Source organism: Remersonia thermophila, chromosome 3 (genome assembly GCF_042764415.1).
Source record: "Remersonia thermophila strain ATCC 22073 chromosome 3, whole genome shotgun sequence".
NCBI lineage: Eukaryota > Fungi > Ascomycota > Sordariomycetes > Sordariales > Chaetomiaceae > Remersonia > Remersonia thermophila.
In genome coordinates this window covers 4,295,728-4,322,178 of record NC_092219.1, presented here as the reverse complement: position 1 = coordinate 4,322,178, position 26,451 = coordinate 4,295,728, and the positions used below count along the sequence as shown (strand labels likewise).

The 26,451-nt window shown below is 59.3% G+C and overlaps 7 protein-coding genes across 7 annotated transcripts; 3 read left to right on the top strand and 4 right to left on the bottom strand.

The window, feature by feature from the left end:
* Positions 1-1,778: 1,778 nt before the first annotated feature.
* On the top strand, positions 1,779-4,014 carry VTJ83DRAFT_4067 (uncharacterized protein; the record flags this gene model as incomplete). Its single annotated transcript, XM_071010515.1, has 2 exons — positions 1,779-2,403; positions 2,468-4,014. 2 exons carry the CDS (start codon positions 1,779-1,781, stop codon positions 4,012-4,014), a joined length of 2,172 nt encoding a protein of 723 aa, XP_070867945.1.
* Positions 4,015-6,109: 2,095 nt separating this feature from the next.
* VTJ83DRAFT_4066 (uncharacterized protein) lies at positions 6,110-7,040 on the bottom strand (the record flags this gene model as incomplete). Its single annotated transcript, XM_071010514.1, has 2 exons — positions 6,110-6,715; positions 6,783-7,040. The coding sequence occupies 2 exons, from the start codon at positions 7,038-7,040 to the stop codon at positions 6,110-6,112; spliced, it is 864 nt and encodes a 287-aa protein (XP_070867944.1).
* A 1,719-nt stretch (positions 7,041-8,759) lies between these two features.
* Positions 8,760-9,435, bottom strand: VTJ83DRAFT_4065 (uncharacterized protein; the record flags this gene model as incomplete). The annotated part of the gene is made up of 2 exons (XM_071010513.1): positions 8,760-9,037; positions 9,105-9,435. 2 exons carry the CDS (start codon positions 9,433-9,435, stop codon positions 8,760-8,762), a joined length of 609 nt encoding a protein of 202 aa, XP_070867943.1.
* A 966-nt stretch (positions 9,436-10,401) lies between these two features.
* On the bottom strand, positions 10,402-11,898 carry VTJ83DRAFT_4064 (uncharacterized protein; the record flags this gene model as incomplete). Its single annotated transcript, XM_071010512.1, has 1 exon — positions 10,402-11,898. The coding sequence occupies one exon, from the start codon at positions 11,896-11,898 to the stop codon at positions 10,402-10,404; it is 1,497 nt and encodes a 498-aa protein (XP_070867942.1).
* Positions 11,899-13,292: 1,394 nt separating this feature from the next.
* Positions 13,293-15,642, top strand: VTJ83DRAFT_4063 (uncharacterized protein; the record flags this gene model as incomplete). Its single annotated transcript, XM_071010511.1, has 3 exons — positions 13,293-13,343; positions 13,436-13,631; positions 13,691-15,642. The coding sequence occupies 3 exons, from the start codon at positions 13,293-13,295 to the stop codon at positions 15,640-15,642; spliced, it is 2,199 nt and encodes a 732-aa protein (XP_070867941.1).
* A 5,769-nt stretch (positions 15,643-21,411) lies between these two features.
* Positions 21,412-22,824, top strand: VTJ83DRAFT_4062 (uncharacterized protein; the record flags this gene model as incomplete). The annotated part of the gene is made up of 1 exon (XM_071010510.1): positions 21,412-22,824. The coding sequence occupies one exon, from the start codon at positions 21,412-21,414 to the stop codon at positions 22,822-22,824; it is 1,413 nt and encodes a 470-aa protein (XP_070867940.1).
* A 2,753-nt stretch (positions 22,825-25,577) lies between these two features.
* On the bottom strand, positions 25,578-25,903 carry VTJ83DRAFT_4061 (uncharacterized protein; the record flags this gene model as incomplete). The annotated part of the gene is made up of 2 exons (XM_071010509.1): positions 25,578-25,694; positions 25,772-25,903. 2 exons carry the CDS (start codon positions 25,901-25,903, stop codon positions 25,578-25,580), a joined length of 249 nt encoding a protein of 82 aa, XP_070867939.1.
* Positions 25,904-26,451: the final 548 nt, after the last annotated feature.

Sequence of the window (26,451 nt, the reverse complement as noted above, 5' to 3'; positions counted from 1 at the left end):
AAGAAGGCTCTGGCGGGGCGAAAAACGTCTGGAGGGCTGGAAGGCTCCGGAGGACCCAGCAGAGTCGGCAGTTGTGTTGAAACGGGAGGTTGGAAGATCTAAGTGGGCCTGAGGATGCCGAAGATTCCCACGACAGAAGCCTGGAGGGCCCAGAAGATTGGCCTCACAGGGAGCCCCCCCCCCCCCCCCACCCCTTACCTCCCTCCCTTGAAGAGACATTGCCGACGAAAGGGGAGCAAGATTCCATGCCCGATCTTGGAGTCGCCGGGCTACCCCTGAGTCACCACGAAGCATGGAAGAAACTCTCAGCAAGCACGCAGTACTGTGTATCGGATACGGGAGCCACAAGGTGGAAATCAATCTTCGCTGCGTACATCAATCAACTGCATAAACAAAGCGCTTTTCTGTGTCTTCTTTTCATGAGCGAAACGTGACGCAGAGCCATCAGAGTGTCGGAGCGCTAGGGGGGATGGGAGGAGCAACATGTCCGAGAGAAAGGAGACGAGAGCTTCCCAATCAGAAATGCCTTCAGGGTGCCTGAGGTAATACGAGTTGCAACCAACAGATGGAAAGGCAACCTTTTCCAAGTCCCACCGTTTCTGTGAAGTGATGCGAGTGGAGGATACCAATCACTTGGCAATTTCCCAAATCAGGCTTGTCTCCTTCCAGTGGGGACCAGATGCACGGACATGACTTCCCATGTTGTGGTTTTCTTCGCTCGTCCTGCAACGTTGACGCTATCTCCCAATGGCGGTGCTCTTTGATCTGTTTTCGTCTCGCAACTTGCACCAACACTGGACTCGGATGTCTCCAGACCCGCAGGGCCATGTCGACAGAGCCTCATCTCACCCCCCCCCCCCCCCCCCCTCTGGTTGCTCCGGCTCGCCTCGTGGACCAGGTGGGCGCTCGGTGCTCGGGTGCGCTAAGACCAGGAACCGGGTCGCTCAGACGTTCGATCTTGAGGGTACCTCACCGCGACCGAAGCGGCACATGACAGCAGCATCGCGGCACCAACGGCACCAACGTACGGGCAACGGGCCCCCGACGGTGATAAGCAAGCGGCATGCTCGATCCTTGAAGCTCACCAGCATGCTGCACACGCAGGACACGGACACATTGTGCTGTTTTTGGTTTTCACGGTGCTCTTCGCAAAACCGGCCTGCGCATGTGTGCTGACAGGCTCCACCTTTGATGGAACGGTAAAAAGGGGAAAACACGCACGGCCCCGGCTTGCACAAAGTCCATGCCGGACTCTTACAGTCCCCGGCCAATGAGCCTGGCCCGTTCCTGAGGAGGTTCGCAAGCGCCCCCCGTCACATCCACCGACGCCAAGGGTCGACACGAGCTCTGGATCGACCAACCCGTCACCCGGGCGTTGGCTATTGGCCCGTATGGTTGACTAACGGCCCATCAAGGATCCCTCGACGGATCCTTCGTCAACATGTTAGTGTGCCACCGCTGACACCCCCCCCCCCCCCCCCGGACGTAGGAGGGTGGAGGGGGCAGGGCACACAGGTATCGCCGGCCACACGGTCACGATGGTGGGGGTGCCTGGGTACTGCGGAAAGAGATCGTTACTGTCCAGAAGCATATCATACATACATAAGCCCCCGAGAGCACCAAAGTGGCTTTTCCTCTGATGGTCCTCCTGCCACCCGGTCCACGCTGCCTCTCCGGCAACACCTGAGCATATTTTGTGCTCGTCCTCTGACGTATCGTACGTCGACACTTCGTTCTTTACCTTGGGAATTCCCAGTCACTCTCTTTTGAATTTTATCATGGCTCCGTCCATGCTTCGCCTGGGCGCTGCCGCCCTGGCCTGCGCCACGAGCGCCGCGGCCATCGAGGCCTACCAACTCAAGGAGTCTTACGACCCGTCCAACTTCTTCGACAAGTTCAACTTCATCTCGGGCCCGGACCTCAACCATGGCTATATCAAGTATCGGACCCAGGAGGATGCTCAGGATCTCGGGCTCATCGAGGCGACCTCGGACGAAGTAACGCTCCGTGTCGACTCCACAACGATCCCTGGCGACGAGGGCCGCAGCAGCGTTCGGCTCGAGAGCCACAACACCTATAACAAGGGGTTGTTCATTGCCGACTTTTCCCACTTTCCCAAGGCCGCCTGCGGCGCCTGGCCGGCCTTTTGGATGGTTGGCCCCAACTGGCCTACCGACGGCGAGATCGACATCTACGAGGGTTGGAACCTAAACCGCGACAACAAGGTCGTGCTCCACCTCGACCACCCCGACGTCGTTGGCAGCTGCGAGCTCAACCCGGATGACTACACCTCTTCCACTGTTTTCAAGAACTGCTACATCCGCGCCAACGGCCAGCCCCCTAACGCCGGCTGCGCCGTGGACGAGCCCAACGGCCTCTATGGCAACCCGGCCGGCGGTGTCTGTAAGTTCTCCGCCCGCCCTGACCTCTGTTTAACTCAGGGCCATGACTGATACATGTCTCGCAGACGCCTTCGAGTGGACTGGTGATGTCGTCCGTGTCTGGAGCTGGCCGCAGGACAGCGTTCCCGCCAACGTTCTCAGCGACAGCCCCGATCCGTCGCAGTGGGGCAAGCCGAGCTTCTCAGCCGGCGGCAACATGTGCAACGTCGAGAAGGCCTTCAAGGACATGCGCATCGTCCTCAACATCAACTTCTGCGGTGACGCGGCTGCCAACAACTGGGGCGAGTGCGCCACCGTGACGGGGGAGGCCACGTGCAAGGATTACGTCCAGAATAACCCGCAGGCCTACGTCGACACGTACTGGAAGGTCAAGAGCATCAAGGTGTTTGAGCTCGAGGATGTCCAGCCGCCCACGACCACGGAGCCCTCGGCCGAGCCCACCGAGCCATCGACCACGGAGCCCACGGTTGAGCCCACCGAGCTGTCGACCACGGAGTCCACGACCGAGCCCACCGAGCCGTCGACCACGGAGTCCACGGCTGAGCCCGCCGAGCCGACCTCCGAGGTGACGACCACGACTTCGGACATTGCGCCGAGCGTCACCTCGTTCCCTGAGGAGACCACCCCCAGCCTACCGACGTCCACCATTCCTGACGAGCCCGAGGAGACCGACTGCCCCGAGGACAACGAGGACGGCGAGGACGGCGAGGACGGCGAGAATGACGAGGATGACGAGGACGATGGCGAGGAAGATGAAGAGTGCGAAGAAGATGAGGATACCGAGCCCACTGGCTCCTTCACCCACTCGTTCCCCGCCGAGACTAGCTCTTTCACTCCGGAGGAAACCGGCTCCTTCGCCCCTACTGAGACTGGTGGTTCCTTCGTCCCTACGAGCACCCAGAGCTGGTCGACTTCCACCATCTACCAGACCATCACGTCGACCATCACCTCCTGCGCGCCCGCCGTTACAAGCTGCTCTGCGCGCACAATCACTACCGTGATCTCGATCGGCACTACGCTCTGCCCCGTAACCACGGACAGCGCCGAGCCTACGGCTAGCCCCTCGACCTCTTCCTTGCCTGATGGTTGGATTATTTCTACGATTTATTCGACGACCACCCTGACCGTGACCTCCTGCCCGCCAAGCATTACCACAAGCTGCCCGGCTCAGGTGACGACGAGCACGATTGCTATCGGCACGACGATTTGCCCTGCTGATGAGTTGACCACTACTCTGCGTACCCTGACCACCGCTAAGGATACGTCGTCGCTTGTCACGGTCCCCGTGCCGACCGATAAGCCCGAGACCCCGGAGATTCCTGAGGTTCCTGAGACACCTGAGGAGCCTGAGACCCCGGAGATTCCTGAGGTTCCTGAGACACCCGAGGAGCCCGAGGAGCCTGAGCAGACGGGTCCTCCGGGCTACAGCGGTAGCTTTTCGCCCTCCTTCGTGACGCCGACGCTTGCGGTTCCGATTACCAGCGCCAGCAACCTCCCGAGCACCCCGACAACGCCGGTGCTGCCGCCCGTTGTGACGGCTGGCGCGGGCAAGGTTGTGGGCGGTAGTGTGATGGCTATGGTTGCTGCTTTTGTTGCTGCGTTGGTGATGTAATGCGGATGAAGATGGATCGATGCGGCCGTTGAGCCAGCTCCGGATCTTGGAGGTGCTCTAGTCTTTTTCCCTAATATCCTTCCTCTCCCTGTCTTTCTTTGCTTGTGTACGTGCGTGCGTGTTGGACGAGGACCAGGCCAACAAGTATTATACAGGGGGTGGATGGTAGCATAGTTATGCGTACTTTCGATTCTTCGCGAACCTGCCTGTGTTAGTATTCAATTTGTCTTTGGATACCTGCCAGCCCGAGTTGAAGTGTTATGTGCAGCGATTGTGGTAGATACCCCCTGGGTCATGCGTGCGTTTTTATGGCGTGTTTGTTTCCCTATCTTGTCATACTGGTGAGGGCTGATGGTAATGTTGCGACTCAAACCGTCTGGCATGGGTCCCTAGCTCTCCCCAGGTTGGAAGGTTGTCTTGTATGGATGCTAGGTACTTGAGGTGCGTAACTCGTTCGAAGATGAAATGCCCCAACGGTGGAATTGAATCCCTTGCACACACAAAGACACTTTCCAAAGAAACCACTTGAAGGTTTGAGGCGATGTTGTCCCTTGACTTGGATATGTTTATCGCCCCTGACCCTGGCTCCAATGGTACACCACGTGGAGCACCGCCGATCCTTTACTATAAGAACGCAACGATCCGTGGCATGGCGCTGGCCACCGTTGGACACGCTGAAGCGGGCCGAGCTGTGATTTGCCACGTTCCACAGCCGCAACCGACCACCGACGTTCAGCCTCACTGGGCCTCATTTCGCGCACTCGTTTCCGTCGTCGTTCTGCTGCAGTGACAGAACCCGAGTCAATTTAGGCACGGTGGCGGCAACAAGAGAAGGGGAAGAAATTACCGTCGCTTGGTCGCCAGGCGGACGTCAGAGGCCAAGGTCAAGTCCGGATCTTTATCAGTATTTCCCTATGTACCATCACAACATGATTTTCGAAGTGGCTGAGATCCTTCAGCTCCACCTATATACACATTGGATGTTGCCACTTCCATCTCCGATCCCCAACGCACACTGCAGGCTTCGTATCGAAGTGATCCTGCATTTCTGATACCCGAGAGTACTTGAACGTCCTGTGTTCAGAAAAGAGACGTATATCTCCAATGCATACCGGACATTGTCTTGGGTTCGCGCGTTCGAGGATGCGCAAAACGGCAATAGGAACAGCGGATTCAAGACACTAGATTGTTGTCCCGAGAGTGCCGTCAGACATGATACCGTAGACAGAGACTCGGCTGACGTGGTGATGCTGATCGTCTCGACTGAGAATTCTGTGCCGCGAGAATAGATCTCTCTTTGGCGTCTCCCCGTTCCGTATCCTGAAAGGCATGGATGAGAAGCGCACTGCTGGCTTCCGAGGTGGGCTGGAACCCGGACGGCTCATAGGTCGTGATGACGGAATGATCGGGTCCTGCCGTCTTCTGTCCTCAATCAACCACCTCACCCTCGCAACCCATGGCGCAGTCGTACGAGACCTGCCGCCAAGGCAACTATCGCCAGGTACCCGCAAGCATCCATCTTCAACAGGTTCTAGCCTTCATACACACGGGGGCGGGCGGGGTACGACCAACCCAACGTCATACGACGAGTTGGGTGCCTTGCCTGATGAGGTGCCTAATTACCGTATCTACCTAGGTACCCACCTTGCGCAGAGTGCCTAAATTAAGCACCAGAACCTCGGAGGCGAGGTGTACTAGAGATAATAGGTGCAATACCACCTTTATTGAGGTAGTACCTGCGTAGGTCCTTGGGTACCAGATAGGCAGGGAGGTACCTAGCCAAGGTATTGCGTCCTAGCTACACAACAACCGCATGGCGGTCACAAGGCGTGAAGCGAAGTATTTACATGGAAAGCTCAAATAGAAACACCTTAAATATTGGCAAATGCCGAAAAGATCATCTATCAAGAAGAAACATGCAGTCCGTCATCGCTCGTCTCATCACTCATCTCCCGTCGTACCGCACATGGGCGGGTTGGCCGGTCCCGCCCATACCGACGTCCCCTTGAGCACCTGACCTCCGCCCATGGCACCCGTTCGTTCTGGTAATTACCTCCCCTAAACACGGAGCGGCACGGCCCAGGAAGATGGCCGCTTATTTGCCGGCGCGGTAGGCCTGCCAGAAGCTCTGCATGCGAGCGCGCTGGCCAGGGGTGAACTCCTCGTAGCAGGAATCCTGGGAGTAGTCCATGTAGTTGTGGATGGGGTCAACACCGGGCTGGTTCGGGCACGAGTCACGGCCGATGGGGCAGCCGCTGGAGGCGCTGGCCTGGGCGGGAGTGTCGGAGACGGAGTCGCCGACGCCGTTGCAGCCGCCCTGGAAGGTGTGGTAGAGACCCATCCAGTGGCCGACCTCGTGGGTCGTCGTGTGGCCGAGGTTGAACTTGGCGTTGGAGCCGCCCGGGACGGTGCTGTAGAGCACGGTGCAACCGTCTTTGATGCGAGTGGTGGTGCCGGCACCGGCGCCCGAGGTCGGGAAGTAGCAGTAGCCCAGGTTGGAGCCGAGGTCCTTGAGGAAGTAGACGTTGAGAGCCGCGTAGCTGCCCTTGCGGAGCGCACGCTTCATGGTCATCTCGTAGCCGTTGCCATCAACAGCCCACTGCCTGTTGATGGTGCGGGTGATCTCCTTGAGGTTGAACTGGTAGCCGTGGGGGGCATAGGCCTCGTTCAGAACGTCCAGCTGCTTGTAGAGAGCCGAGTCCTAGGAAGCGTTAGCTTGCTGCCACCTCGAGCCTGAGGACACAGTAAACGAGGCAAGGAGATCATACAGGGACGTAGCCATCGCTGAGCGAGGTCGAGGCGGCCACGACGTGGAAGTAGGTATCGATGGTGGTCGTGGCCATGATCGACATGTTGCCAGAGGCGGCCACGGCGGCCTCCTGAATGGCGAAGAGCTTGTGCGCAGCAAGGCTCTCGGCATCAGGCTCCGGGGCACCACAGCCGAACGCGCCGTTGGGGTCTGACGGGCGAGGAGCGGCCAGGACGCCCTGGACCGCGGCGGCGGCGAACGCGAGGGTGAAGCGCATGGTGGACGACCGGAAGAGACGGCGACGAGATGTCAAGGAGGGCTGCCAGGGGCAAAGACGGAAGCCAAGGCAGGACTGTCGGGTGAGTAGTGAAGAGACCCGTGTGTTCCCTGGTTTGAACTCAACCGCCTGGCCGGCGACGGTGTTCTATATATACCAAGTCCATGTCATCCTTGGCCATCCAGCGCAACGGTTCCCCGGTCCGATGCGGCGCGGGATCGTGGGTTGAGCTCCATGCGTCTCCCGCGTGCGCTCCCGGTGACCATGACAACTTTCGGAAGGTCGCTCCCCACGTTTGGGTCCGCAATGGAGCCCGGCACGGAGGTTACGCTATCGTGGCGATCATATTGCTTGGCTTCCTTCCTGATCGGACTCCCCACCGTTCGCCAGCGCAGCAAAGCCCTCAACGTCCCTTGGTGCGAATGGCATCTCCATCCAGCCACGAGGCCTCGTGCCCGCCGCTGACCTTACGGTCTTCGGTGAGGACGCGGGGGGGATCTACGAGATAAGCCTATTGTTTTACCGTTTATGGGTGTTGAGCTGTTCCTGCAGCTGGTTAATACCCCGTTCGGCCTTTGCCACCTCCTTGGGTTTCGTGTGACATCCCGACCAGGGACTTTTGGATCCTTCAATCTGGGGTCGGGCAACCAAGCGTCGTGGTTGAACCGGGGAATGACTGTCAATCCCAGCATCGGATGCCGGGTACCAGGTCGCTGCTGTTGCGTTGTCAATGCCGCCAGCCAGAGAGACCCTGCGTGTTTCAGGGGGTCCGGGTCGTGGACGCCAAGCTTCACTGCCGAAGCGTGTCGGTTGGCGGGCATGACAGAGTGGGTGCTCCGGCCGGCCGATGCGACATTCCTGATCGGGCAGCTAGTTAGTGAGGCACCAAGCGTCAATGGTAAGGTTCATTCTTGGCTACCTCCGCGCGTCATCCCGCCGCGCCAAGCACCACCAAGCTTTGGTAGGCAGGAGACTCGGAAGGCGGTAGGTAAGGATAAGATCCGAGGGTCAAACCGTGTAACATGGTAGTCCGTCTGGAGGATACGCCGAGGATACGTCGGCCGGGCAAATTGTGGGACATTGGAACTCTTGTATGAGCGATACCGGCGCGAAGTCCCTTGCGTGCTCTTCGCATGTGATGCCTAATAATCACCATCCATCGCGGGCCAGGATGCGGTGGGAGTTTCTGATCTCTAGGTAGAGCTTTTGGGATCGGTTCCATTGTCGACGGCGGCCACTTTGCTCCCAAATCAGGAACCCAATCGCGGTCTGTTAGTTATCGTGCAGCTCGCCCCTGATGATCATGGTTCACATCACCGGCTCGGACCATGTCTGCCTGCCGTGTTGGTCGATCATGATAAAGAAACGTACTCCTTACCCTGTCGGTCTCACATTGGGTTATGATCCCGTGACCTGCGGGATGATCTTGATGGACGGAAGATGATGGCCGATAGACATCGTAACATGACAGACTAGGCCAATTCCCTCACCGAGACGGAAGGCCAGTCACGCGGCTTGCCCCAGAGACGTCCAGCATCACCAAGAGGCTCAAAGAGCCCAGCAGACAGAGGCATCAACTCAGCACGTCCATCGAAACCAAGGAGGCCAGGGAATGTCCAAGGCGAATCGAATTCAACCTGATGCTGGATAAGAAAAGAAAAACAGCGATATGAATATTCAGCGACAGTTGCATCGGCCACCCAGCCCCCATGGCCGCCGTTACTTCCCTTCATAGAAGAACTCATCAAAGCACACCACCATGGCAGAAACCACGGCCATATCTACATACGGTTGGACAATGACGGTATACGTCTGTTGATTTGCCAGCATCTCCTTCAGGCTCAGCCTCTTGCGCTCGATCGTGGCCAAGACCTGGTTGGATGCTGTGTTGACGATCCTTCCCTTGGCGGAGTTGAAAACCCTTGTCTTCAGCGTTACCTTGGCCGGCTCGCCGCCGGGGGGTGTGAGCTTCACGGTCATCTTGCGCCGGCCGAGCCCTGAGCCACGACGATTAGCGGATGTGAACAACAAATGCCCGGTCGGAATAGGAATAGAATGACATACACATAGCTCGGCCCGGCTTGGCCTTCATGATTATTGTGCCGTCGTCGCCCTCGAGACCGGTGGTCTTTTTGATGCTGATCGTGGGGCGTCCAATCCAAGCACGGTCATGGGTGATTGTCAAGAGTTTGGTATTGCCCCAGTAGAGTTCCTTGAGTTGCTTGCCGAAATCCGTGAAGCCGCCAAGCACTCCCCGGCGTTGGACTTGCAGAACGGTATTGCTGCCGAGTGACACTTTGAATGAATCGCCCCATTCCTTCACGATGATGGTCTGGGGCTGGGGATACCGCAGCTTGCTAACGACGAGCGAGCAGGCTTGCTGCGGTTGGGCCATGTTGTGTGACTGGGTTGGGATGTCGGGCGATGGTTGTAATGTTCAGGGTGTGTTCTGACACTGATGGAAGCTGAGTTAACGTGAGGATCTCGCCCATGGGATGGGCTTCTCTTATCGTCTGAGGCTTTGGCTGGTTTCTGGCAGTACAAGACGAAGGGGTAGTCAGCCATGTGTCGGCCAGGCCTGGCCACGCTGAGCATCCGAACTAGGAGCGACCTCGTACGACTCGACCAGGCCGGTATTTCCAACCACTCAGATCCATCAATCCGGTTCCCCGCCGGAGGCTGAGCGTGGGGTCCGAACCAAGGTTGAACACTTAGCATAGGACAATGAGAGACCTGTCCAACCGTCGCCTTATTGTTCTGGCACCACCCGAGTTCTGAGATATGACGAGGCCTCTGTTTGTGTTTTGGTGCAAGGAAATGCCATGGCCGCGTCGCATTCACTGCAGCACGCCTCACAAATAAAATATATCAAGGGGGGCTGTTGTGCCACATGGCCTGAGAAGTTGGACCCCAACTTCTAGGATTGTTATGTTGCGACACAGGTTCGATTCAGCCGCATCACTCCCGAGTCCCGGTTATCCCTGAGCCGGCTTTGATCTAGTGATTTCAAGCACAGCCGCGAAACAGTGGAACGGCCCGGACGCATCCCTGTCCGTGTAATATTGGCGGGCTCAATTGGTTGGAGGTTGTAGTGTTTTATGCTGTGCCTCCCTCACATCCAAGGTCTGGTCTTGGGCGGGCCAGACCGAAGAAGCGGCACCTATCTTTGGGTTTGGCTAACCAGGAAGACAAGCCCGGAGCGAGCAACTGGAACCAACACTGCAAGGGCGACACAGCGGTCTGCGCCGTTTGTAAGAGACCTTGCAACACGACCTCGCGAAAGCGAATCTATCGTCTATGTGACATCTAGGGGAACAAGGGCTCCTATCCTGCCCCGCCGTCCTGGCCAGGCGCTTCAGGCCTAATCCTCCTCGTCGCTGCTCAGATCCTCCTGTTTGCGTTGAGCCTCTTCGTTCATCTCGCGCCAGGTGCTCCAACTCAGCATTCCAAACGCCGCAATAATCAGCGTGCAGCCCATCAGGGCCGCCGGGCTCAGAGGCACCCCGGTAAACCACCAATCCGCGATCGCAACGATGAAGATGGTGAGCAGCGCGGCGACAGAGCTCAGAACGGGGCTGGTTAGGGAAATCAGCGTGAGAAACGAGCCCGAAAAGACCATGTTCATCACCACGCTGATAAAAAGCAACCAGGCGGTGCGGCCCGTGGGAACCTCAAATGTCTCCCAGCCAAGCACGTGCAGCAGCGGCAGCGGAATCCACAGCACCAAGAGGGTGAAGGCGCCCATCAGGCTGCCAAAGGTATTGGCGAAGATGACGCCGCGAGTGGCGTCCAGGCCTTCGGGCGGACAGGCGTACCGCTTGTAGAGCACCTCATAGAGGCCGTAGAGGACCGACCCAACGCCGATGATCATGTTGCCGGCGAACCGTCTGGCGGGATCGATCTGGCCTGGCTCTCCACCGTCGGGTTCGGCCCGGGCTGCCGAGGATGTCGCTTCGGAGGAGGATCCCGCACCCTCGCCGTACGCCACGATCAGGACGCCGGCGATGGCGACCACGACGGCCAGCATCTTGTCCCCACGCAGGCGTTCCCCGAGCAGGGGCACCGAAAAGGCGTAGGCGAAGAAGGCGCTGCAGTTGTAGATGGCCGTCAGATCGCTCGGCGTGGTCATGCTCACGGCCAGGTACCAGCTGAGGCCGGCCACGGTCAAGGCCGAGGTGACCACGGCGGTGATCTTGGCCAGGTACGGCCAGGGGGAGTGGCCATATTCGAGCAGCCCGCCTTGGCTGCCAGCCACTTTGGCCGCGCGAACGTCCCGCGTCTCGACGGCCAGGGCGATCCCCCTAAGCATCCTCCAGTGCTCATCCCAAAAGCGGCGCCATGAGGAGTGCCCCGCCTCGGCGATGCGTCGCTTCCGTTTCCGTTTGTCGAGGAACCGCAGGAGCACGAACTGGGTCGGCCACAAGAACACCCACGAACTGTGGGTCAAGAACAGCATGCAGTAGGCCTTGTCCCAGCCGAGGTCGTGTTGAATGTGGGAGGCGAGCATGGTCTGGACGGTGAAGGAGATGAGGGAAGTGGTCAGGAAGAAGGCGGCGTAGGCGTAGCGTTGCCGGGCGTCGGCGCGGGCGGCGGCAGCGGTCACCCGGGGCGGGCTGCGCGAGCGAAGCAGCCCGCTGCTGCCGCCGGTGGTGGTTCGGCTAGCCATGCGGCTCATCGGCTGCATTGAGGACGCGGGAGAGGTAGACTCGGAGTCACGGAGCGGGCTGGCGCGGCGGCTGGAGGTGCGGTACAAGGGACGACCGCGATGTGCGTCGGAGCGGCGGTCGTGGCAATCGTTGTCGTCGCGTCTGGTAAGCAAAGGATCGACCGAACGAGCGTCGTCGTGGGGTGAGAGCATGATTTAGCCGCAGCCTCGTCTTAAGGTCCGCGGTAGTTCGTCAGGCGACCGACGAAGCTGATCCGAATTTCCGGGTCCGCCTCTGGTCCAGGTTGGCAAGGTCGCTTGGGGGCTGGCCCTTGATGCCAGCGTTTCAGGACGGCTTGTCAAGGATGTTCCGAGGGATTCGGGTGCGATGGAAGCGTCGTGTGACGTCAAGCGCCATCAAAGCAGGCCCAGTGAATACGTAACTGCAAAGGATGGCTTTTCTCCAAGAAAAAAAAAAGGGGATGGTTCACGGAATGATGCTAAACTCGCAACCGCCAGGAGCAATGTTGCGATTCAAGAGACGTGCGGATGCTGCTAGAGGTTGATCCGGGGATCCCTGAACCGTCCGCATGGTGACCGGGACTCGGCAGAGGGACATTCATCATTTCGGTCCACAAGCGGCGACTTCGGATCCGGGGGATCTGCCATTCGCTGTCAAATCGCTGGGGCTGGTTGGTTGGATTCCAGTTGGTTGATTGGCGGTGCTGCGGGGCATCACATGAGCTTCCCAAAAGCCGTTTCTGTCTCCGTGCTGCAGGCGGCCCACGGGAAGGGGTGCTCTCGGGCAGGACGGGAACAAGCCAAAGGGTCACGGAGCTTTGAAGGAGGTTGGGTGGATCATGACGGGACCCGGACAGCCTGGAAACCTGGAAGCTCTACTAATACCTATAGACAGCCACAAACCTCTCCAACGTAACTTCAACAGCCGTGTCTCCCGAGCTACGGGACTGGCTTGCCCCATTGTCGGGAACTAGTTAGTTAGGTAATACTCCGTATTGGTACTTGGTAACTGGCTGACTGGCCTAACTTGCATCTTCTGTCTTCCTGGAGCCTGGGGTGACCGGTAATGTTAACCCTATCCCTAACCGCTGCTTCAGGCCCACCATCAACGCCTGGCCCGTGCGTCACGTGGAGCTCAATTAAAGAGATTCGCGTCAGTCGCGTCTCTCTCCTCGGGCCAGGTTGACCACGAACTGACCTCACGCGTCTTTTTCGCGACTGCGCGCCGGCCTGCCCTCCAGCCGACCACAGTGCCACCCTCTTGTCTGCCGCACCCCATTGGATGCTGGCCCGACGAATCTCTTGTCAGCCTTGTGTGCCGCACGCAAGACGGTCGCCGACGCAAAACGACGACGAACCAAGCATCACAGCAAGCGCCTCATCCCGACGCCAATCAACCCTGCCTTGGCCAGCGGATAGGCCGCATCCCTCCGCGACATCTTCCCGACTCTGAGATTCAGTGCCAATCCTCCCCGTCGCTCGACTGCTATCCCCTCCTGGAAACGCCGTCGTTGTTGAGGTTGAGCCCATCGTCAAAACTCCCGATATCAACCACCATCGGACCAGCTAGCGCCCACCACACCAACATGGCTGCCGACCACCCCAAAGCGGGGATATACAGCGCTACATACAGCGGCGTCAGTATTTCCCCACGCTCATCTTTCCGCCCTGTTCCTCTCTTGCCCCCGGACCATCTTGCCCGCGCTAACCGAGCCATGCGCCTCTCCAGATCCCCGTCTACGAGTACCAGTTCGGTCCTGACCTGAAGGAACATGTTATGCGCCGTCGCGAAGACAACTGGATCAATGCCACCCACATCCTCAAAGCCGCCGGCTTCGATAAACCCGCCCGCACCCGCATCCTCGAGCGTGACGTCCAAAAGGATATCCACGAAAAGATCCAGGGCGGTTACGGAAAGTACCAAGGTGCGCCATCTGTCCAGCACTCCCGCCTTCTCCCCCCGTGTCCTTGCTGACTCGTTCAGGAACGTGGATCCCACTCGAGGCCGGCGAAGCCCTCGCCCACCGGAACAATATCTATGAGCGCCTCCGGCCCATCTTCGAGTTCCAACCGGGCGATCAGAGCCCCCCGCCTGCGCCGAGGCATGCCAGCAAGCCCAAGGCCCCCAAAGCCAGGCCTGCTGTTCCAAAATGGGGCAGTAAGTCGACCGGCAGACATCCCCATCTGTCGAAACCCGCCGCCTTCTCACACAGCTCCGCCCAAGGTGCCGCTGTCCACGACGAATACGAAAATGCCAGCCAGATGAACGAGGATGATACCCCGGATAACCTGACCGTCGCGTCGGCGTCGTACATGGCGGAGGATGACCGCTACGACATGTCACACTTCTCCACGGGTCACCGCAAGCGCAAACGCGAGGAAATGTTGCAGGATCTGACAGAGCAGCAACACGCCGTCTACGGCGACGAGCTGTTGGACTACTTCTTGCTCTCTAGGAACGAGCAGCCTGCCATCCGCCCCGACCCCCCGACCAACTTCCAGCCCGACTGGCCCATCGACTCGGAACGCCATACCGCCCTGCATTGGGCTTCGGCCATGGGTGACGTCGACGTCATCAAGCAGCTCAAGCGCTTCAACTGCAACCTCGCCTCGCGCAACATCCGCGGCGAGACCCCCTTCATGCGCGCCGTCAGCTTCACCAACTGCTACGAAAAGCAGACCTTCCCGCTGGTCATGAAGGAATTGTTCAGCACCGTGGACGAGCGCGACGATGACGGCTGTACTGTCATCCACCACGCCGCTACCATGAAGGGCGGTCGCGTCGCCAGCCATTCGTGCTCTCGCTATTATCTTGACAACATCCTCAACAAGCTCCAGGAGACGCGCTCGGCCGATGAGGTTCAGCGCTTGATCGACGCCCAGGACAAGGATGGTAACACCGCCGTGCACCTGGCCGCCATGGCCAACGCGCGCAAGTGCATCCGCGCCCTGCTTGGCCGCGGCGCTTCTACGGACATCCCCAACAACGAGGGTATGCGTGCCGAGGACCTGATCCGCGAGCTCAACACCTCGAGGAGCAGCAAGGCCGCCCGCGGCCCTCCTCAACGGTCTTCTAGTCCGTTTGCCCCCGACTCACAGCGCCACAACGCCTTCCGTGACGCCCTCGGCGACTCAGAGGCGAAGCTCGCGCAGGTCAGCTTCCGCAGCGAAGCGGCCAACACGGTCCAGTCGCGCATCACGCCCCTCGTCCTGCAGAAATTCCAAGACCTCGCCCAGAGCTACGAGAACGAACTTGACGAGAAAGACGAAGCCGAAAAGGAGGCCCGCCGCATCCTTCTCAACACGCAAGCCGAGCTCGCCAACCTGCGCGCCGCCGTCGCCGACATCGAGTCGCGCCTCGAGGCCGACGATCTCGCCGCAAAGACCGAGGTCGAAGCCTCGGAGCTCTCCAAACGCGTCCTCGCTTACCTCACTCACCAGAATCGCATCGTCGTCCAGGACGCCGTGGCCAAGCAGCTTGCCGCTGTCAACGGCGACGGCGCGTCCTCCTCCAACCCCGAGGCCGCCCACGACAGCAGGCCCAACGGCACCGACCAGCCACCCCATGACGCAGCCGCCCACCCCGCCGACGCCAACGGCGCCTCCTCCGACAGCCCTGCCGAGCGCCTCCGCCTTGCTGCCGAGCTGCGTGAGTTGCTGGAGGACCAGCGCCGCGCGGAGGCAGACTACGTCGAAGCCCGCGGCCTGACGGGCACGGGCGACAAGATTGACCGGTACACACGCCTGTTGAGGTCGTGCCTGCCGCCAGAAGATCACGAGATGCTGGACGAGAATCTGGACGATCTGATCAAGATGATGGAGGACGAGGCGGATCTTGGCGGGCCGTCAGCAGCAGAGGCGGCGGTCACTGATGCGGCCGGCAGACCGGCAGCGGGGTTGGGTGTGTCCTTGCCCGTGTCGGGCCCAGTGCCATAGCAGGGCGAGCGTAGGTGCGAGGTGGCTCCGGGGTCGGGATCCTGTCGTCGCTTGGAACGTTTGGTGTTGGGCGCTGGTTGTGCGGGCTTTTGATTCGAATTGTTGTCTTTGCCTCTCTCTCACTTTGGGGTGTTATGATGTTTGGGCTTTGGTGGACCGGTCCATCTAACCATCCTTCCTTGACTATCACTTGTGGCACCGCTCCTGCTGCCACCACCGCTACCACTACTACTACTTGGAACGGGATTAGGCGTTTGTGGTCGGTTTCGATAGCACTCGGTACACTACAGTATCCCGGTATATGGATGGAGGTGTTTTGCTATGTCTGTTTACCGTCGCTCTCCTTTGTTGCGTTTCTGTCTACTCGGAATTCGTTCTGTGCCCTTGGAAGGACTCCCACCAGTCGGGTCCGGCAGCCTTTCCAGCCTGCTTTTGTACTCGAGAGCCCTAGGGGAGAAGGGGACGGATTCAGAGATGCTTCTCACCCAGGGCCAGACAAATGGAAGGCAACATCTTCGTCAGCTCCGGCGTGTTTCTGTGGTCTTGGTCATCTGGAAGACCCTTTTCGTCACCGTTCCGCGGATATGACCGCCGACTCCCCCTCCCCCGCGTGCCATCGTCAGCGACACTTGCCTAACGCATCAGATGTGCTCATGAGGAGGTGATTGAGAAGGTTCGACGTTCAGGGCCACACTTTCATGCGCGTCTGTTCATCAACTGCTTACTCAGCCACCCCGTCCGCTGACGAACAGCCAGCCAGTCATGCCTCCTCGGTCAACGGGTGGGCTCAGGCGGTTTTGCGATCGACCACGCAGCAGTCGTGGTCAGCTACCCCTGCTGTCGCAACAAGTTCAAACGATTTCTGGCCTTGCCCGCGTGGATGGGTACAGTACACGGAGATCGTCCGTTGTGTGTCTCTTACGAGCCTGGCTTGGCATCCTGCACCGTCGCTGGTTATGATACCGATGGCGAAGCCGCACAGCAGCGTCAATGCTCTTCTGCAGCGTGAATGCCCTGCTTGTGTGGGCATGGGAGCCTCTCCATCCTCGACGAGCGTGAGCGGGACGGCCGGGGGGGGGGGGGGGGGGGATGCGTCAGCTGACGGGAAGAGGATCATCCTAGCGACAAAGCCTAGCGCTTATGATGGCCATGCTTCGTCGACGGCGCCTGCAGAGACGAGCCCCATTGCTTTCTGCAGTTCTGTGACGAGCCGTGGTGGGGAAGGGAGGGGGGGGGGGGGGGGGCGGGGGCTGGATTTGCTATTGCGGCGGTCAACAAGGCAAGGCAGGGCTCAAGCCTTTGTCGATGTCACGGACGCGTTGGCGTGCGTGCATCGTCGCTCATGCCTGGAGGCGTCCCGTCCAGACCTCATCGTTTGCGGCCGCATACCCACCCCCCGCCCGCTGGCATCCCGAGGACGAGGGGATATGTGATCAGGCTCAGATGACTCGGCCTTCCGCGACGGCTTTGCTTTGCTCTCTCCCTTGACTGGATGGTCGAGGGAAAACACAGGGACCAATAGCCTTGAGAGATGGGGTGGTCTGCGGCTTGGTCCGCCACCGTGGATCTTCCGCGGCAGCTTGTCGTCGCCTCGGGCTCGATCCGACAGGTTGGCTAGCCACCAAGCCGCACAGAACCCATGCGGCCGCGTACGTGGCATCTCGTCGCGGCGATGTCCTGGATGATGGCTTCGCGACGCGGTTTGGGACCGCGGTGGTGGTCGTGCGCAGGGTAGGACGGGGTGGGGTGGGAGGAGGTGTCGTCCGGTCCAAAGCCATCATCGCAGCGCTAGCAACTCGATTGATCGGCAAAGAACTTCCCGCCATATCATCCAAATCTGCCTTGCGAACGGCAAGGCATGGCATGAGACTCCAATTTGGTATAGCCCATCGCCAGTTCGTCATTGTACTACCTGGGTGGAGCTCAACCTTGAGGCTCAGAAGACCGGCCAAGCCGGGCGACCAGCGTGAGGCCGGGTTCGCAAGCCTTGGAGGCATGGCAACACAACGGCGCCGTATTCTGGCCATTCATGCCTTTGCCGGAGACAAAGCTGCACCGTCTCGGTGATATTGATCAATCCATTGGCATACCAATGTTCTGATGCGAGGCCACGCTCAAGCGGCATGTCGAGGGTAGGAATGTATGGCAAGAGCCGGGCCCGCAAAGTGTCATGTGTGTGCATATACTAACGCTCATGGCGCTGGGTTTCTCCCAGCTCTCGGCGTGGAATTCGACGGTGGCGGCAAAGTCAGAAGCGCGTCCATGTCAAGGACAAACTTGAACACGAAGGGCTGTTCGTGGCAGAGGTAGTTGGTGGCGAGCGCAGACACGATGCTTTGGAGGCCGTTGTGGCGCTGCGGTGCGACCAGAGCTGAGGCGACGCATCCGCGCCGACCAACCATTTCAGAGAAGATGCAAGCTCCCTCAACGGCGGTCTCGCCCCGCGGCCGAACCATTGGAAGGACTCCAACAACATCCAAGGGGATCTCGGAAGATCCCAGGCGAGGCGCTCAAGCTCAAGGTGCCGGCGCAATGCCGCAGAACCACATAATGGCGGTCAATCTTGAATCCCGGGGCCCTACCGACAGGTTCCTTGCGTTCCAGTGACAAGGCTCGAAAAATGTCCATGTCGTTTAACGGTAGCCTGATGCCGCCACACTAGTAGTAGGGTCGCGTTTGGTTAACATTAGCGGGTGGGTCTTCTCAGAGCAGCGTCGCACCGGAGCTGGGGGGGTGGAGGATGTTCGCCGCTGGGCGGCACCCAGATCAAGTGACCAGCCCGAAGGCCATGGTTGGCGAGCTGAATGGCGAGCAAGCGACGGAAGGATTCTGTAAGTCTTTTGTGTTGGGTGTTTTAAACCATGCCACTTCGCTTTGCAGCAGGATGCAGGCAGGCTCTTGTTGTGTTGCGTCTGCGCCGGCTCCTATCGGGGATCCTGCAGCGCTGTGGCGAGCCGAGATCTTCGGAGGGGGGCACCAGGGTGACATCCAAACGAGCAGGGGTTGGCTCGTAGGGCTGAAGAAGGACGGAAGCAGGGTGGGTGGTCGGGAGGGGCTGACGGGTTCGTGTCAGCGGCAACCCAGAATACCCTCACCAACCACCATCCCCGCTGGACAAGACCAGCATCCACCCAGAATGGTCCCTGAAAGGGCTGGTCCAGAATGCGACGGCCCGGTGGCGCGATATCGTCGGAGCCGCTCAAGGTGACAGCGGATGCCGGCGTCGGACATGGCATGACAGGGATAACAAGAGCCATGCTTCAACGTCCGAAATTCGCGGTGCGGGGATCCTACCTACCGGTTACCTAGGTGTCTGACATGCCGTTGCGGGATGAGAGATGTGTTGCCGACGCAGGCCATGCCGGCAGACGGGTGTTGAGAGGTTGTGGGAGGTTGAGGTCGAAGATGAGGTTGAGCAAGCCTCAGTCTCGCAGCTCTCGGGTTGTATCATGGGATCCTAAAGCTTGCGCCGATCCAGGAAGTTCCCGGGGATCGGGAATGAGAATGGCGACGACTTCCAAGCTCGCTTCCAGTGGAGATCAACCCGTACTTTCATGCTATTCTGCCCAGACCTTGATCCATCTTGCGTTGATGCTACCTTGCCCACACACTCCCGACGTCCCGACACCGTCGCCAGCCCCCAACATTCCTCCCGGCTTCTTGATCCGAAATCTCTCTCCCGTCATCGACATCATCATCATCATCGTAATCATCACCATTGATATTGTTATCATCCTGGCCCAATGCCAACCTCCTAATTTCAACCGCTTGCATTTTGCATTGGGCCTGGCGCCCGTCCTGCAGCTACTTACTACACGCACATGCATGCACGAATCCCCCACTCACCGTTCCCCGTTTCGGTTTGAACGTTGCAACACACGAGCATTAGCGCCGTCTGCCCTACGGCTCACGCGGCCAATATGAGGACCATGAGCTGTCGGACCTGGAGTTGCAGCCCGCCGAGGCCGCGAGCTGACATCGGGGACTCACTCTCTCTCTCACACACACACAGGCACACACACCTGGAACACACCTCAACCTCCTTTTTCGTTGCCAGCTTCCACCCCCCTCAACCACGGACCAGGCCATGATACCCCTCCCAGGGTCCTGCAGATGGCCAATCTCATCACGCATCCACAGCATGGTCCGCCTAATTTCCGCAACCACCTCTCCATGACGATCGGTCCGTGCTGGCCGTACGGAGATGGAGGTCGGCAACCATGCTAGGCCGAGTTCGGCCTGCGGACCAGGGACGCTTTCACACCGGACGGGAAATCAGGCCTCGTTTCCCCGCCGACTGGAACCCTCCGCCCCATGAAGCCTCAACGGCGGCGAATCCTTGTCCTCCTTTGTGGAGGGGGGGAGCGATCCCGTCTGGGAATCCGAGGCGCCCACTCGCAATGCCGGGCGCCGAGTTCAGCTCGCCCGTTTATCACCATGCCCGTCACTCGGCGCATTCGCCCCGCTAGGTAGCCCGCCAGGCATGGCTTGGGGGCCAGCTGGTAGCGAGCTAGGGTCATGCTGCATGGAAGCTGGAGACAGGGGGTGGTCAGGCCCAGCCCTACCACATGCGACCCCTCCTCCCCGGTGGCCTTCGGGGATCCTGGCCCTGCGACACGGCGCGCAATTGGGCTGCCTGCTCCCCACCACGCCAAGCACGGCGGCAAACACAAGACGCACGCACCGGCCACGCAATCGGCAGCCAATGTTTCAACCCGCCAGTTGCCATGAAGGGAAACCGAGACAGCAAGGCGTGTGAACAAGCCCTTTTTTTTTTCAGGAGTGTCGTTATCCCATGACCCCTCATGGGCTGCCCCGAGAAGCGCCGCAGATTGGTCCTTGTCTGAGACGGCGTTCTTGGACAGAGCTGAAGTCCCAAGCCGACAGGCCTGAAAGAGCGGCGCTATCCCGGAAGAGCTAGCCCCAACCGTCCACGCTCGCGCCCCCCCCCCCCCTGCTTGATCCGATCTCCGTCTTTCCTTGCCCGCCGAGGTACCGCTGCCCACGCCGCGTCCAACAGAATGCATGGGACCTCCGTGGCCATCGCGCGGTGGTGTTCCCGGTTTGACTATATAGCGCTCCAGGGCTGCCGTCCCCTCGTCTCCTGGTCTGATGTGAGAGCGACCTCATCCTGCCTCTCTGCATTCGTCGTGAACGGCGGCCATCCATCCACCCGTTCCCTCGCGACAGGTCTCTCTCCCGCCATGCCTTGGCATCACCGTTGACTTTTGGCCCTCGTCCCCTTTCCACCCTGTGACCAAGAGCTGCGATCCGTCCAAGGCTTGTTTTCCTCAGCCCTGCGTGTAAGTGCTTCGTCCTTCCCGAGCGCCGTGTGGTCATTGGACGATACGCGCAAATGCCGACCCCATCGCCTCCCCGCGCCTTTTCAAGGCCAACCAGAGACCGCCCTGACACTCTCCCAAGAGATCGGTCCAAAGTCAGCCTCGCCTGCCAGCTTCCAATCCTGCAGATCGTCCCGGCCTCCATTGGATGCCCAGGAAGTAGGTTGGTCAGGGTATGTGACTGCCTAAACGTCAGCCGTCCTAACGCTCGACCAGGCCCGTGGGGTCACGTCCCTTATTGTGCACACGCAGCCCACCCCCAAGTCCTGCGCCACCCTCGAGCATCCGGGCCCCTCCCGAACGCTCCCCAAGCTGACTGACCCGCGCCGGCCACCTGCCGAGGCCCCGAGCTCCAGCGCAAGCTGACGCGCTGACGGCCCACCACGCAGCGGAAATTAAGCCCCCTCTCCGGCCCACCGCTGCTCCGATGCCTGCCTTTAGCCCTAGCCAGCGCCCCGGCGTTGTCTGGGAGGCTTCTTCCAGCAACGGTCCTTGTCCTCCTGCCACGACCACGGTGTATCTTGGCGTCGCCGCTCTGGCAATTCTGCTTCTAGGCCGGCTTCTGGTTCGTCTCTTCCGCCCCGCGCCGGGACGGCAGTCGGAATCTGGGGTCTTAGAGAAACGCCCGGAACCTCAACCGCCTCGTATCTTTCCCGAAAAGCAGAAACGGCCAGCATCGGGGGCAGCGAGCAGACCGAGACCACAGGGACTGCGACCAGGCCCAGTTGGGGGGTTCGTACCCCTGAGCACCGTCCCCAGTCAGTTCACGCCCCTGAAACGGTTCCCTGTCATGGATGGAGAGCAGGGGGGGACCGTGAAAGAGCATTATCGGTGGCCAGAGCCGGCGTCATCACGTGCTGTGAGCCGGAGCCCCGGGACGCCGCCGTACGATGCTCCGCGCTCAGGCCCAAGTTCGCCCGCGCCGTCGTCAGGAGACTCGGGAGACGTCGGTCCGCACTCCACCTCGGTCGCGCCCTACCGCCGCTGCGGTCACGCGGCGGCAGCCTCGAGCCCATCCACCGCGCATCGCAGCACCCATCCCATGGCAGGAGTCGGGAGACCCGGTGGGGACGCGGAACCGGCATTTTCATCGTCTGAGGAGAGCAACCAGCCAGGGCTCGATCCGTCCCATGGCAGAAACGCGAGGATAGCTAGACATTTTCAACGGCCGCCTCCCCCACCGCCCCTGACGCCCCCGGTTTTGAGCACCGCTGCCATCATCCCTTTCGAAAACAGACGGCCAAGCTCCACCGTGTCCATCCCACCAGCTCTGGATATGAGTTTCATCCACCAGCCCAACCCAGACTCCGGCGGCGCCTACTCCACCTCGGCCCATGCGGCCAGCCCGGACCCTCCAAGCGCCGGCCCGTTGCCTCGTCGAAGATCTTACACGAGGACTGTTCCCATCGGCATGCCCCTGCCAACCACCTCTTCCGAGCCTCCCGCTTCTGCATCCGCTTCTTCCCCGTCTCAGCTCATCTCCATCCCTGGCAGCTCCAGGAGCAGCTTTAACTCGCCCATCTTTTTGTCCTCGAGCTACCCGCCTACCGCCCGCTTCCTCCCCCCATCACCACCACCACCACCACCGCCGCCGCCAGGTTACGTCCCTGTTGGCGGACCAGGCGGACCCGGTGTCATGCTTGCCCAGCACGAGATGGTCAACCTGCAAGGGGAGATTGTGTCGGTGGTGGACGGGTCTGGACACGGCTGGACAAGGCACACGCGCGTGTACGGAGGAGGCGGTCCGTGCCTGGCCTGTGCGGCGGCGAGGCAGAGGGATGGAGACTCGGCGGGGGGGGTTTATGGGGCCACGGTGCCGTTGGAAGACCGGAGGTATTAGTCAAGATAAATAACATCAGAGACATAGTGGTAATGAGAGAAAAGCCGACCAATTTGATACGTGGGGTGTGTAGGGAGTATGGCGTTTCATGTACCATCCAGACCGCCGGAGACAGCCAAGACAAAGTGCCGTAGCCTAGAAGTTGCGTGACGTATGGTATAATTAAGCAGCCGTTCTGCAGCATGTTGGCACATACAGTGATGCTCACAACAGAAAGCACGGGATCCTGTTTGCCCTCCCCTAGTGAAGCTTGTGAGGGGCTTGTCTGCCTATGGGGGATAGTTGTTATGGCTAAACGGTCGCGAAACGGCATCCATCTCATCAATCCGCGATCAAGATGGCCCGTCCCGTTGCATGCAGTCCGAGCTCGGCTCCAAGATGGGGGGAGCAACCTCCCTTCGCTACAAGGCCAAGGGCGCTCCTGTTCCCCGAGAGCCCTGCCTATTGGGCCGCCAACCCTATCGTCTCCGATCCATTATACAAGACATGTGCGTCCTGCCTCGGCGCCCACTCTACACGACACACACAGGTCCTGCCCCAGCTAGGCCGCGGTCATCTCCAGTAGCAGCAGCTCGTCGACAGCGAACGCTTTTTTCTTTCGAGCTGGCTCTGACTTTGATCTCTGTGACCAGCTCTCCTCCGCAGCCTCCCGTTTGCTCAGGTCGTCCCCCTCAGGTCGTCCCCCTCATGTCGTCCCCCCCATGACGCATCCCTCTTGCCAATCAGCCGCGGCGTCTCCGCCTTTCAACGGGCCTGGTTGTTCTTCTGCTCCCGAATTCTGTCGTTGTACTTATTCCTTCCTCACCTCGCACATCTCTTACGCTCCAACGTCACCTTGGCCTGGTCAGGTCTGTTTCGAAGATTTTGAACCCGACGATATTCCATGACTTGAACGAAACGTCTCTGAAATACCCTTGAAGTACCACCTTGTCGAGCTTGGTGGGACCCCGGGGCCCGTTTCGCGTCTTCGATAGCCATGCGCTGAGGCGGATCAGGAGAGGGTATTGACCCAAAGACCCAAAAATGCATTGGATTGCGTTCCCGACAAAGTGGAGGCTATCTTGAGCTGAAAGTCAACCTCGAGATGGAGCCCCAGCTTGTGTATCGGGTTGTTAGAGTGGCCGAAAGAGCAGGTTAATTCCGGGTTGGCGAGGGGGAGCGTCCGGAAGTCGTCACCGTCGATGAATCCTCGACGCTGATGCCTAGTAACTCACAGACAGAGAATTAACGGCCGACTCTTGTGCTTGTGCGGCGTCGCCGTGGGCCCCTTGATGCCACAAAAATCTTCAATGTACCCGGGCGCTGAATACACATCCACATACGTCGGGGAATACCCGAGAGAGGCCCCCACGGTGGCACTTCCAGCAGCCGAACCAGCTGAAACCCTGAAGCCGTCTAACCAACCCGGGTTTCTCGTTTCCTGATGAACTCCATCACCAACTAGTCGGAGACAGAGTCTGTAATGGTGACGGTGAGGCAGAGAATGTCCGCACGACGTTGTTGACACCTGCAATCAGAACTCTGAGATCCAAAACTTACGCTTCGAGCGCCCAACCGGTCTGGACATGGAGGTAGCAGGCATCTCGTAGATGGCTTGCCGGAACTGTGCGGAACAGTTAGCAGACGCGACACCCCCGATCCCGCATGTGTACAATGGCAATAACGGCGATTTCGTTGGCCCGATCTTGTTGATATGCATGCCCAGTGTAATTATAAGATGGCCGCAGACTAGATGAGTCCGTCTGGCTCGGACTATGGAGCCGTCGAAAATCAGAGGAGGCTCGAGGTTCGGCGGTTGAAGCGTGGTACGACGTGGGAGCCGTTTTCTTTTGGTCCTCATGTATAACTGTCTTTGAAAACACAGTCACAGAGCCCAGTACGATGCTGAAATGGCAGGGTTGGAGTGGCATGGAAGCGTTGTTCAAGGAAAGTAACCACCTCAGTTCTCGAGGAGGTCAGATTATCTTGGGCGGACTAATGACGGGTACATGGATGACGGCCCCAGCTGAGTGGCCAGTCGTGTTATCGTTCTGTAGACAAAAGGGGACACCTCGAAGCTGCTCTCCCCAGGCGTGGCGCTGCTTGGGCGTCATCGCCGTCGGGCATTTCATGTTTCCGTGTCGCGCTTTACCGGTCGCTGTGCCACGGCCAAGGTACGTCGCACTGTCGGAGCACCTTAACCCGGACTCAGTGCCTAGCAAGACATGGCAATATGAACAGCTAATTCAAAGACGCTACCGTGTAGCTTAGCGCGGCCGTCACAGGCGCCGAGTGCTCATCGAGTCACGGTGATATATCCCTTACAGAGCCCTTTTATGCTTGACGAGCTTGCCGTACAGCCATCTAATTCCTGTGCTTTTTTTCGCTGAAGCAGCGGTTCGTCTTGCGTGGGATTGATGGGCTCTGACGCAGGCCGGTGAGTATAGCCATGGCATCCCCGGAATCCTCGAGGCTGATATGTTTTATTCATCACGTGGGCGCCTGACTTGATCCGTTGTCTCCTGTAATATGGGCGCCCTCTTATAATTCGTTATAACGTGCCCTGACGTTGAGGGAGTAGATTACCAAGACGCAGGGTCTCGTGGTTCAGAGCTTGGTTTGTCAGAAAACGCTACGGGTGTTACACGAGACTCAGTAACACTTAAGTACCTAGGTAGGTAGCCTTCGATGTCAAACATCTTGCAACAGCCCTTGGACTATAGTAGGACTACACCATTCAGGCAAGATGGTCTAATCATATTTCAGCCTTGAGGTCAGCCCAAGGCAAATTTACTGCCCCGATTTCCAATCTTGAAAAAGTAGGTGGTCGAGAAGCCGGAGCTCGAAGAGAGTCCAAGTCGAGAAAAGGGGGTAGCAAATTGTCTTGCGAGCTAATTAACAGTTGTCAACATTCCTACTGTGGAAGCCCAGATCTAGGATCATTACACAAGAACAGAAGACATTATACCGTGTATAGTAATGGCATTTGGATCGCGCGAGTCATGCCATCCAAGCAGGCGGGTCTCTCTTCAGCCCACCGAGCCCACAGCAGAGAACGACAATCCACACTGGTCCAGGTGGCAACCCTTGCGCGAGTCATGCAGCCCGAACAGGCGGGTGATGCGGTCGCGGCAGCGGCAGCGGCGGAGATGAAGTCCGTCTGCTCGGGTCCCGCTCAGCTAGGATATATTTACTTGTGCGGACACCGTCAAGGTAGCGGGAACAACGCGCGTGGTCACGGGACGGAGAGGTACCTAGGCACTGAGCCATGGTGCGATGGTGCGAGGAACGGCTGGGCCCACACATGGAAGAGACACAAATTCCGTCGCCAGTCGCCATGGTTTGGGTGTGGGAAGGGGGGCTCGCCCTCACAACTGGAGACGGAAGGTTTCTGGAAGGTTGTCCTCAGCTTCGGACGCCAGACGACGTTCCTCTTTGAGCCGTCCCGCGCACTGAAGGGTTGCTATGTAATCAACGGGACGTCAGCGTCCGGACACGCCGGTTGGAGGAAGGCGGATTGAGTTGATGCGTCTGTTACGACGTGGTTGAAAAACCAAGAGTGCTGTCATTTCATCCCGTGTGGCCGCTCTGCATGGTTCATCCTCAGCCTCCTTAGGATTCTTCAGCACGATCTGGACCGAATTCCAC